This window comes from Phoenix dactylifera, chromosome 12, assembly GCF_051530095.1.
Source record: "Phoenix dactylifera cultivar Ajwa chromosome 12, Ajwa_hap1_PhDact_Kaust_v1.1, whole genome shotgun sequence".
NCBI classification, from domain to species: Eukaryota; Viridiplantae; Streptophyta; class Magnoliopsida; order Arecales; family Arecaceae; genus Phoenix; species Phoenix dactylifera.
In genome coordinates, this window is record NC_143201.1 from 10,592,387 (window position 1) to 10,605,251 (window position 12,865).

At 36.6% G+C, this 12,865-nt stretch overlaps 1 protein-coding gene across 5 annotated transcripts; it reads right to left on the reverse strand.

Annotated features, from left to right (window-relative positions):
• Positions 1-281: 281 nt before the first annotated feature.
• LOC103721473 (nascent polypeptide-associated complex subunit beta-like) lies at positions 282-10,790 on the reverse strand. Of its 5 annotated transcripts, none has more exons than XM_008811704.5 (7): positions 10,652-10,753; positions 9,015-9,197; positions 6,835-6,905; positions 5,194-5,342; positions 5,042-5,098; positions 4,844-4,882; positions 282-1,015 (listed from the first exon to the last, which is right to left on the reverse strand). In XM_008811704.5, the coding sequence occupies exons 3-7, from the start codon at positions 6,900-6,902 to the stop codon at positions 840-842; spliced, it is 489 nt and encodes a 162-aa protein (XP_008809926.1). In that variant the 5' UTR covers positions 6,903-6,905; positions 9,015-9,197; positions 10,652-10,753; the 3' UTR covers positions 282-839. The 5 variants fall into 5 exon arrangements, with proteins under 5 accessions (XP_008809926.1, XP_008809925.1, XP_008809922.1 ...); XM_088708340.1 differs by lacking the exon at positions 9,015-9,197 and having other exon boundaries at positions 377-750; positions 838-1,015; positions 10,652-10,790; XM_008811701.5 differs by lacking the exon at positions 9,015-9,197 and having other exon boundaries at positions 377-750; positions 838-1,015; positions 10,544-10,667.
• Positions 10,791-12,865: the final 2,075 nt, after the last annotated feature.

A 12,865-nucleotide genomic window follows, 5' to 3' on the forward strand; every position in this document is an offset into this window, starting at 1 on the left:
CTTAACCGCGGCGAAGTCAAACAAGCCAATCCTGGCACTGCCTTAGCAAGGCAAATTCAGGACGAACAAAAGCTGGTTCACAGGGTGCCTGCCAGACAACCTTATCAAGTTGTGGCAGCAGCATGATTGGAGAGATCTAGAACGCTTTCCTGGGTGTCGAGTTTGAAAAAAGTTATTCTGGGCTAAAAGGATAGCTTACAGGCAGGCCATAAAACAACCAATAGCCCAACCATGACTAAGCCGCTAAATCAGTTCAAGCCAGATCACCAGGTTCCAAACACTGACAAAAACTACTCCCAATTTATTTAGGCCTGCGGAGAGCAAACATATTGTTCCAGAAAGAATACCAACATCCAGACCGAATTGTTTGCTATGATTCTCAACAATATTCACCTGGCACATTCAATTGACTGGAAAGAGTTTTGCATCTCTAAACAATCACTAGCTTCTCACAAACCTCTTAAATTAATGAAAAGGATGAGTACATGAGGTAGAAATTTCGCACTTTGGAAGAGGGGCTAATTGCTGATTTGATCTCTGCCAATAATCAGACAGGTTGAGCTTGCAGGCTGGTAAATTCAGAAAAATATCCAAACAAAATAGCACTACAAATAACAAGCAATGGTACAATTCCATAAAATAAAAGTGGAAAGCAAGAAGATCCTTCATCAACTCATTGTAGGAAACAGGTGAATCTCCTATCAGCATGGCCAGAAGAACTGGGGTCCTTCCATCAAAACAGCAAAAAGGCTGCCTTTCTCAACAAGTCACAAAATGAATAGGAGAAAAAGTAATGATAGCTGAAAAAGACAAGGGGGAAGTTCTAGACTTTGTAACCTTTATGAATCTGGGGTCTCATTAGCTTTGGTTTCCTCAGCAGCTGCTTCAAATGTCTCTCCTGCCACAAGTTCAGGAACATCATCGTCATCGTCCTGAGTGTTGGCACCAGCAGCAGGTTGTGCCTGCTTCTGGAACTGCTCAGCAAGCCGCCTCAGATTGTCCAAGTTATCAGGACCTAAACAGTGGCTTGAAAGTTCAGTAACAATCACTTAAAGAAGAGACCATATCGAATATCAATGTTTAACCACTTTTACAACAGGGCAAAAGAAACATATTTATGTTTTTATGTTTTTGAACAATGGCAGTAAGCTACCTAGGCAATTAACTCATACATGCCCCCCTCTATTTCATTTTTAGGCTTTAGTCCCATGCAGAGAATAAAGTAACACATGAAACATAGCACACCAAATAACAGGACAAGCAAATGAGACATTGAGAGACTGAAGTATAGGTAATTAGCAAAGATTTATTTTAGCTGCAGGGGTGGGAGGGGGGTATTTTTAATTAGATTTATCTAAAGAGTAAATGTATGTACAGGTTGATCACAAATGAAAATAGGCTACAAAACTAGAAGACATGATTTCAAGGACAATAAAAATAACTGTCACTCTGATGCAGAAGCAGGAGCCCGAGTCATCCTAGATGTGCGCCGTATTTCGATCGTCGCTTGGGTGTGCCTGAAACACAATGGGTCCAGTATTTTCAGCACCTATTTATATTGGGTCCATAATTTGCTGATTTGTGCTCGATTGAGTCCATGTAATTGACTTGAGTCAACCCAAGTCACTTTGCATGGACCTAATTGAGGACGTGATGAGGTGTCCATCCGCATAGGAGAAATCCTATTCTCATTAGGATTTCATGGTGTAAAGAGTCTTAGACGTGGAGATGTTTATGGGATTGACCAGTCAAAGTCCTATTTTGTTGAGGACTACTTAAGTGATTAGGAGTTGTTTATTTGGTCCATGTGGCGTTTGAGGAAGAGTCCTAGCTGATTTGGACTCTTAATGCATGTGTCTTTAAATAGCCCTAGTTATTTGGGAGTCTTAGTTGGTTTAGTGAATTTCGTTAGTTGATTTCGTCAAATGTTTATTTAAATTAAAAGAGTCCATGTTTAGTAGGAGTCCATATTTCTGGTTGTAAGAGTCCCTATTTTTCCAACCTCCTTCTCTATATAAAGGAGAGGTTGAAGAATAAAATTCAGAATAAATTTGAGTAAATTTTTTTTGAGTTTTTTGAGAGCTTTGAGAGCCCTTCACGTGAGAAGAGAGTCTCTTCTCCTTCCTTGGTGTGACGCCAAGAAGAGATGAGGAAAGAAGGTGCAACTCCTTCTCTTCCACCTAGTTTGTAGGTATTTATGTGAAGGTGAGACTCTTCTCTTAAACCCATACTTATCCCTCCGTAGAATCTTTCTTCCATTAAGACTCTAAGACTTCATCCACGTCCAAGCCCCCTAACGTTCCAAAACCAAACTAATTTGGGTCCCAAGCCAACTTCATCCGCCCTAGCCCAAGCCAATATAATTTCCAAAATTCAACCACCAACCATGGACCCAATTAAAATCATTTAGCCACCTTCCCATCTCCTTCTTCCTCCCTTCTCCATCCACAAACCCTAGCCACCATTGATACAAAGAAAAAAAAAGAGAGCTTTAGCATCATCCACAAAAACAAAAAAAATCCGGTGACACCCATATCCGACTGCGTCCAGTAGTATCAGAGCAAATCGATCCACATAAGTACAAGAAGAAGTCGTCCCTACTATTATGATCCCTACTATGACGATCATTACTATTCCTACAATATTGAACGACAACTAGATGATCTGATGGATGAAGTTCAAAATCAAATGGCTGCCCTAGCATGAAAGATGGATGTTGTGGAGGCAGCACTACGACGTCGTAGCCGTATCAAACCACAAGTTGGGCAACGATGTTCAGCAGCAACAAAGGCACTCCTCGAGGTATTTTTTCATCCATAAAATCTGAAATTTCTGCAAATAGGGGTACATATTTGAAACAAGGAATAACAAAATCTAGCAAAAAAACAATAAGTCCCATGCGCAAAGACGATGCAAACCCGATTGCTCCAAGTGCGGTGGCCGAGGGCATCTTTCTGATATTTGTTCCACTAAAGATCACCAGATATTCGAAGATCTTGATGCTGATTTTGAAAATTCAGCAGCACCATCTGGTGATGTCTCTGCCACTGAGATCTCTTCCCCTTCTCTTGAAGTTCCCCTAGACCCACTGAGATTGAGGACAAGGAGAAACCCAATGTGGAAGATAAAATTTCAGAGATGATCTCATCTGAATTTGAATTTTTTTTTAGATGATTTTTCTGATAAACTCTAGGAGAATTGCCTAAGGAAGACAGTTCAGAAAATTCAGCAGAAATCGGCCATGAAGATGGAATCATGTTCGCATCAGTTGGTTCTGAAATTTCATAAGAGATGCCATCAGATTGTGAGGTGAATAATCTGATTTTTAGTCAAAGCCAAGAAAAGCACAAGCAACACCTTCAACAAGATGTTCACGTTCTTCAATCGAAGGAGTTTTATGTAAGTCTAAAAGGTATTTCTTTACTGATTTTCAAGATCCCTTTCTAGAATTCATAAATTCAGATCAAGGCGATCAGCGGATTACGGCATGCGAAGAAGGATATCAAAAATTCTTGGTGAAGTGAAAGAACCGACCCCTTTCAGATTATTCGTGCCCGAAAATAGAGGAGATCTCGCGCCAGAATTCAGATTTGCACGAGCTCTTCAGCCCCAACTCGACGGAGCTGAGTTCTTCTCAGCCGGAAAGAATTAATGCAAAAGCAGGAGCCCGAGTCATCCTATATGTGTGTCGTATTTGGATCGTCGCTTGGGTATGCTCGAAATAGAATGGATCCAGTATTTTCAGCACCTAGTTAAATTGGATCCTTAATTTAGGTTTGTAATTTGCTGATTTATACTGGATTGAGTCCATATAACTGAGTTGTAATTGAGTCAACCCAAGTCACTTTGTGTGGACCCAATTGAGGACGTGATGAGGTGTCCATCCGCATAGGAGAAGTCCTATTCTCATTAGGATTTCATGGCGTGAAGAGTCTTAGGCATGGAGATGTTTATGGAATTGACTAGTCAAAGTCCTACTTTGTTGAGGAGTCTTTGAATGATTAGGAGTTGTCTATTTGGTCCATATGGCGTTTGAGAAAGAGTCCTAGTTGATTTGGACTCTTAGTGCACATGTTGTTAAAGAGTCCTAATTGTTTGGGAGTCTTAGTTAGTTTAGTTGATTTCGTCAAATGTTTGATTTAAATTAAAAAAGTCCATGTTTAGTAGTTCTTGTTTAAAGGAGTCTCTAAAATTTCTGGTTGTAAGAGTCCTTATTTTTCCAACCTCCTCTATATATAAAGGAGAGGTTGAAGAATAAAATTCGGAATTAATTTGAGTAAAATTTTCTTGAGTTTTTTGAGAGCTTTGAGAGCCCTTCACATAAGAAGAGAGCCTCTTCTCCTTGATGCGACGCCAAGAAGAGGTGAAGGAAGAAGGTGCGACTCCTCTTTTGCCTAGTTTGTGGGTATTTAAGTGGAGGTGAGACTCTTCCCTTAAATCCATGCTTAGCCCTCCTTAGAATCCTTCTTCCTTTAGGACTCTAAGACACCATCTACGTCCAAGCCCCCTCACGTTCCAAACCCAAACTAATTTGGGTCCCAAGCCAACGCCATCCGCCCTAGCCCAAGCCAATACAATTTCCAAAATTCAGCCGCCAACCATAGACCCAATAAAAATCATTTAGCCACCTTCCCATCTCCTTCTTCCTCCCTTCTCCATCCACAAACCCTAGCCACCATTGATAGGAAGAGAGAAAAAAAGAGAGAGCTTCAGCCATCATCCACCCAAAAAAAAAAAATCCAACAACACCTATCCCTGACTGCGTCACACTCTATATGTCAAATAAGAGGAAAATTTACTGCAAATGAATTCATAAAGCAAAACCTTAAACAGATGAACATACCAAGTTGGTTGATGATCCCTGGAAGAAGATCCTGAAGTTCTGCATAGACAATTTCATATTAAAGACATGGAATCAGGAGAAGAATTTGCAAATAAAGACAAATTAAAGAAAGTATTAAAGAGTGAAACATTTAATTCCATCAAGCTTCTAAAATTTTTTATTGATTTAATATTACTGATATATAAGAAATGAGAGTACTTCTTGTCTGTGGAGAACCGCTGACCACCCATGTATTGGCAGCAATTGAAGCTTGAACTGTAAGATAAACAGAAGGAATTAGCACATCAAAAGCTTTGAACTGATTTCTTGCCATACGATTTCTCTCTCTGCTTACATGATGCTTTTTCTACCTTTGGGGTTCAAAAACTGGATAACAAGATCTTCCTTGAAAATATTGACTTCTTCTATAGCAGGAATAGCATTCACCCCTATTCTCTTCAAAGTACTCTGAAGCCTTTTGTCATCTGTTGTTGTTGTTTTGTGAACCGCCTTCTTCTTCCTAGTAAAAGTACAAGATGAAACATAAACAAATATATTCAAAGACAGATAAAATAAATCAGGATCCTTAACAAAAGGCTTAGGCCCCGTTTGGAAGAGCTGTTGGCAGTAGAACTTTTGAAAGTAGAGCTTATGAAATAAAGCTTTCTGAAGTAGAGCTTTTATAAAAAATTGTTTGCTGTTTGGTAACTAAATTTCTAAAGTGCTGTGCCACTTTAACATGTATTTGCTAAACAAACTAAGAAAATACTTTTGGTATGACAAAGTGGCCATAAAGGACATTGCATAGTATTATACAACAGAATATAATAAAATATAATATTTATTAATACATAAATATATAATATAGTATAATATTACTGTAATTTAATATAATATTATTAAAATATAGTAATATAATATTGTATACTATAGCATAATAATCTAATATAATACTAAATTATTTAACATAACATATCAATGTATTATGATATAATATAATATAATATAATATTTATAATATAATACAATAATAAAAATATAAAATATTATAATTATTAGCGTAAATTAATTTTTCATCATATAACAAATTTTCTAGCTAGGTGATAAAATTGGTTAAATAATTATTAAAGGGACGTTTTGTGTAATTGTTATATTTTATCACAGATATTTTGGTAAAAAAACAGCTTTCCGACCGAGCCTAAAAGTGGTTTTCCGCAAAGCTCCAAAATGGAGCTTCTTCTAAAAAGTTGTTTTTAACTTTCTTAAAAAGCTAAAACAACTTCTCAAAATTTTTACCAAACACTTCTATTTTATCTAAAAGTGCTTTTGGAGCCCTCCAAAAGCTCCCCCAAACAGGGCCTTACTGAATTTTAAAAAACCAAAGTTGATATGAACCAACTATCATACATAAACATGAGAAAAAATGTTGCATAACACAGGTTTTATTATGTTCACAACCAAGGTACACCATCTCAATACATACCCCGTACCGATGCAGCCCTGTTATTATGTCGGCATGCCCAGTATGGGAGCCGATTTGGCGTACCGAATGTTGGTACGCCCCCATACTGCATATCGGTTCGATATCGGTAAGGTACGGTACACCCCATACCTCCTGATTCAGAATGGTATGACGTACCTTGCTCACAACAAGGTTGCTGATTTCTTGGCTTCTTAATAGAATTTATCATTTAAATGTTATATCTACAAAAAATTTACAAGAGAAACTTCCTCAACTCTTATTAAGATTCTTTAAATCCAAACAATTATTCGAAAGCCTATATGATGTTGTTTGTAACGTAATTATTTTCTCCTGAAGAGCAAATCCCAACCAAGACTCCAATAAAGTTCATCACCCTATCTCAATATCCTAATCTGGAGTTTTTAAATATTTGACCTCTCGCAAGCTTCTAAGCACTGCTGCAAGCATGTCAGGAAAATATCCACACCTTCACATTATATCAAAGTTCAGAGCATGATATAAACAAAAAACAGAAGAAAACATTTAAAACCTGCGCATGCTGCCCTTTCCACCAGTGCGAACAGCACCAGCCATCCTCATAAGCTTATCCCTGTCCATTTGCTTGAGGTAAAATAATAAGTGTCAGCAATGCAGGGTAGCTATGATGTTTCGAACAATAGTTACTATTATAGGAACAAGCAGCACAATTCATAAAGGACATGAAATGCAGAAAGAAAAACTTGACACAAGATAAAACCAATAATACCAGGCAATAGTTATAGAATAGGGTACAAAAGGCTGAGAGATGAATAAGCAATGACTGCTTGTTGTCAATGTGGCCATATTATGTTTTAAGGTTGCTTTAAAATATGAAATATGCAAATAATTACAAATTACCCTAGAGAATGCAATAACTAGAATTATGCACTTCTTGGTCAAACAGACTTGTCAGGAGTTCCAGATTATACGTTGTCAGTAAAGAGAGCTGACTATCCACAATTTGATGAAAAACTATGCTGAAATATCTAGTGGTCAATTTAAGCAACTTCAGCTAATTCGTATACTTTCAATTGTTCTCATGATCTTACAATCAATGATGGGGCTTTCACAGTCTGGTTCTGAGCCAAATTATGGTCAGAGAATATTATAAAATTCTAATAGACTAAAGACCATAAAATTCAACATGATAATATTATGTACATCCTAAACCATGTAACGAAATTCGGTTTTTTATGGTTCATTAGACGACATGTTTCTAAAATGACTTATTTGTCACCAACAATCCCCGATCAAATATGCAGCAATATCTTTAGGAGTGGTTCTAGTGGAAATATTGCTCAAGGGCCAATGCCTTCATGTGTTTTATTGGTCGAATTAGAATAAAATCTGAGCTTATAAGTTACATCATTCTATGTAGATATATTAAATAGCTGAATATTATGCTTATATCATTAGACAAGTTAAAACATAAGCAGCTTGTGGTGGAGATAATACTTATTATGTTGTCATTTCATCAATTCAACTAATTTTTGATTGACCCATGTTTCCAAAAATTTTTATAAAATTTTTGAAAGATCCTAGAAAGTATCTATTTTTTTGGACAAATCAAGTAGAATCTTAAGATTTGCAAGTAGTTCCCTGAACATGTCTCCCTTTTTGTAGTCTACAACTCAATGCTTATCATGAAAACATTGCTTCCAAATAGATTTGAGCTCCATCCACGATGCAATTCCCATAGGCAAGATAAGGTCTAATTAAAAAACTTTCTAGATCAAAGAAGGCAAGTTAGAAGAACCCATCTATAACAACTTCTTTAGAGTCCATCTTCCTTCTTTAGGTTGGCTTCTGGCGCAATAGACCAAGTTCCTGCCAAATATTACTAAAAATATCCAAAACTTTCTTTGATGATTAACATTCAAAATTATTCAATAATATATGCCTCCATCATAGAAAAACCAGCCATACTATATCTATTGAGCAGTGCTATATGATTTCCAAATCTTCTTTTTAACAACTTGAAGAGGCACACATAGTAATTCTTTATGTCATACTCATCATATCCACTCTAGAGGAATGTTATTTTTATTTTTTAACTATTCTGAACAATCCTCACACATCTTGTTGGCAATTTGACAAGCAAACAATGTTGAGATTATCAACAGATGCATGCTTACTATAAATGCTAATTTTTTTTCTTTTTTTCACGAGTCTTTTAGAACCCCGGATTAGTACATATAAGTGGGATTCCATAGGTTGGTACAAATGCCTGTCAATACCCTAAGTTATTATCCGAAAAAAATCAAATGTTATTAGATAATAAAATTTAAGATTAGAAAGACATATAGTGACTGATTGAAAAGAAAATGAATGATAGAGTTCCCGAAAATAGCACAAGGGCCCCAATAATAAAGAGATGGAATCCTAATGAGACCAATTACTTAACACAACAGTTTAATATCATGGTGGCATCCACATAATTAGAATTTGATCATTACCAAATGACTTTGCAGTCCAATATATATTCTAATATTCCATCACATTCAATTCAATAAACTAATCATGTCATATCAAGGACTTCCCAGGAATATTGTAGTTTTCCTTTGATAAATATTGATAGCAATACTAGCGAATGGAATTTCTATAACTTGCTGAGATCTTATGTATTGTTACTTCAATTCCACAAAGGATAGGATTTGTTCCAAAAATCAATTTGACTTGTCCCTTATTTACATCAAAAGAACTTTGCAAGTTGTAGAAGTCATTGATGTCACTGCTGCTCCCTTATTTGCTTCCATTGCTGGTCTGCTTGCACTTTAGAGGGAACCTTAACATTCAGGGAAGAGACAAGACAGCAATTGTTTTAATAACCTCGAAACCCCACATGAATCTCAAAGTCCACCATGAATTATAGCACTGCATGAGAGAGCCAAAGCACACTCCACAGAATTACTCAAAACAACAGCTTAAATCCAAAAGAGTATGTAATCAAAGAGCCTACAGCTTTCTCTCAAGTGTTATGTTTTCTTATTGATTGCATAATAACCCAAAAATTTGTCAAGAACAATAGACACTTTAATAGATTTATTTTAAATAAGAAGTACATCAAAATTCAGTAAGATAAAGATCAATAGAGTAATGCAAGTTCAATAAATACAAGAATTAAGGCACTATAATCATTTTAAATAACAAAGGGCAGCATAAGGTACTGAAGAAAGGCCAATTTAGAATCTATAAGAGGCATATCTTCATCTAATTTCTTTATTGTTTCTATCAAGCATGACAGATAACAAAGTCCTGTTTGGAAGAGATCGTTAAAGGGTACAGAGGCCTTGAATATGTACATATTTTAAATAACCAGAACTACATCAGCATTCAGTGTAGACATATATAGAGAGTATTGCAAGCTCAACAAATATGAAAATTAAGGCACGTAATTATTCTACTTAACAAGAAGCGCCCTAAGGTACTATAGAAAGGTAGTTTTATATCGATGAAAGGCACATCTTCTTTTAATTTCTCTTATTATTTCTGTCAAGCATGCCACATCACAAAGTCCTGTTTGGAAGATAATGTCAGAGGGTACAGAAAGGTCTTTTAATAATCTTCCCAGCAAACCATCCCTTCACCTAGATGCATTAGAACCACACTAAACTTAGTGAAATTCAATAGCAGATGTCACAAAACAAACAGGCAGCTGAAACCACCAACAGGCCCTTCCACAGCCAAAAACATTTTACAGCCCTCATGCTCCTTCTCCACAGGGCTACAGTACAAGGGCACAAAGGTTATCCATTCTCTTACGAATGTCAATGAGCACTGTGAATGGACGCAAAAACATCCCATAGCAATCTCAGCTCTAACTGTGCAAAACCTCCACCCCAGCATGATGCGGGGTGTACTAAAACCAGCACCCCCATTAAACTTAGATTTAATAAAACAAGCATGAAAGGCACATCTTTACGTGATATCTCACCAGACCACTACCCAAACTTAAAATCCAAAACAATCTCTAGATCCCATATCCGCACAAAAAAGCAGCAGTAATTTACTCATCACACTAGGAGAAATCTCTCATATATTTGAAGCCGTCTAATTCTTCGATTGTCTCGCTTAAAATCTAGAAGAAAACTATTTCTAAGATCTATAGTTAGTTTAAGTCTCAATCCACAGATCTACTTATTGAAGTAAATAGATGAAAGAAGAGAAGAAATTAAAGGAGAAATAATAGCATAAAGTCGAGAGTCTCGAATCCAACCAACCATTTCATCTCAAGCTATAGATTTGGAATTATAAGCCATTACATGAAGCCGAAAAGACTTAGCACGGGAGGCTATCGGAGGAAAGGGAAGGGAAGGAAGGGATCTTACCTTAATAGACCGCGGCGAGAAGAAGAGGGAAGGTAAAGGCAAACAGGAAACAAAGGGGTTTTAGGGCCGCTAGGGTTTCGGCTTCTCGGAGGGCAAGAAAAGGAAATGCATTTTGACTTATCTGGCGCGGAAATGGCTGGCAATCGTGGCGCCGCCCGGTCGCAAGCAACCCACATCCCTCGCACGTGTTTAGCACCCCCGCTGGGCCTCGAATGGTTTGGATAAGCCTCCAAGGGCTCGTTTGGTTCGCAGGAAAGGGAGGGGGGAAAGTGTGGTCAACGGGAAAGTAATGAAATGCCTCTTGTTTGGTTGGAGTTTTCAAAGGAGAGAGATGGGAAAGTTGTATTCCCATGGAAATATGATTCCCACATTTCATGGGAAAGTCTTTCCCATGAGAAACATGGGAAAGTTACTTTCCCATGAGGTGGGAATCACTCCTTTTTTATTTTTTCCCAAAAAGACCCTTCAGCATTAAAGAAGCATTAAAGAGGCATTAAAGACCTAATTTTTATTAAGGGCATAATAGGAATTATACATAACTTTCCTAGGAAAGTGGATGGTCAACCAAACATAAGCACTTTGGAAATTTGTCACTTTCCCATGGTTAACCAAACATGCCAAAAGTGCTTTCCTAGGTATCCTCTTCCTAGGAATCTGATTCCCAGGAATCATATTCCTAGAAGGGAAAATACTTCCCGCGAACCAAACGAGCCCCAATTGTTCGCATCCGAGCAGGTTTAACTTCCCCAGGAGATCATGATTCTGGACCCGAACCCACTCATCTAGCCAGCCAGATTGGGTTAGATTGGGTTCATCAAAAAAAAAAAAAAAAGCATCCATTAAGTCATTTAGAATCAGTAAGATTTAAGTATAAAAATGGATTGGATAATATCCATCAAGATCCGTTTTCATATCCGAATATAAATTGAAGTTTGAGCATCCAACTAATATCCGTATCCATAAAAAAAAAGATATGAATATGAATAAACAACTATCCGATCCATATCCGAATATCTAAATTCATTTATATACTTATTTAATTTTATATGGCGCTCATGAACTTTTAAAAAAATAAATGACTACATTAGCATGCTATTAATTTGATTTATCATTTAGTTAGTAATATCTTTGATTCTGTGGTCATAAAGTTTAATTATTAAATTTATATCCGTATTTATATCATACTTTTAATATTCGATTTGTATCCGTATTCGTTTAAAACAAATATGGATATGAATTTTTGCATCCGACTAATATATGTATTCGTATCTTATTCGTCAAACAAAACAAATATGAATATAGATATGCTAGTATCCGAAATGGATCCGGTCCAATTTCTGTCTTAGTAAGATCCAACATGTTTGAGTGTGAGTTGGGTTTAATAGAATTGGGTGAGTTTCTGTGCCCTCCCTTCCTCAAAGAATAAAAAAATGGTCTGAGTTGAGTGAAATCTAGGTTAAGATCCAATGCAAGATAAAAGAAAAGCTATCATTCACTAAGCATTTAAATTTTACAACCCAAGAGTTGGGGTGAATTGGGTTTTCTAAAAATTATGTTCCCTAATTAACTTTGAATTGAATGCAGCGGAATGATAAGATGTTATTTACTTAAGCTCTAGGCAATTACAAGTAAAGCAGTGGAAAATTAAGCTAGAGCAATTATACTATAGCTTTAGGGTGCAATTGATCTAAAATTAACTTATAGTTGTATGATCAATTTTAATCTATGTGAATGGTAAGAATGGAGTGGAAGCTAAGCAAGTTCTAAACAATCACTTATAAATCAATAGAAAATAAAGCTAGAGATATTACACAATCAAGTATAAATATAAGGCATGAAACACAAGAGATAAGGCATCACAAACACAAAGATGTATAGTAGTTCGGTGCACCCCAGTACCTACATCCACTCCCCAAGACCTCTTGGAAATTTTACTATAATCCCTCATATTACAGCCGGTTGTTTTATAAGTTCACAACCTAACTTGTTGTTTTTACGAGATCACAACGAACTCGGTCGGTTTTCATAGGCTCACCGACTAGAACCAATCCGATTGTTTTTACGGGCTCACAATCCAACCCAGTTGATTTTTTCGGGATTACCAACTACAACCTACAACGTTGGTTTTTACTGGCTCACCAACAACCCTTAACCCCTTGATTCAATTCCTTGATTGAATCAAATTACAAGATGTCAGAATAGAAGTTTAAAACA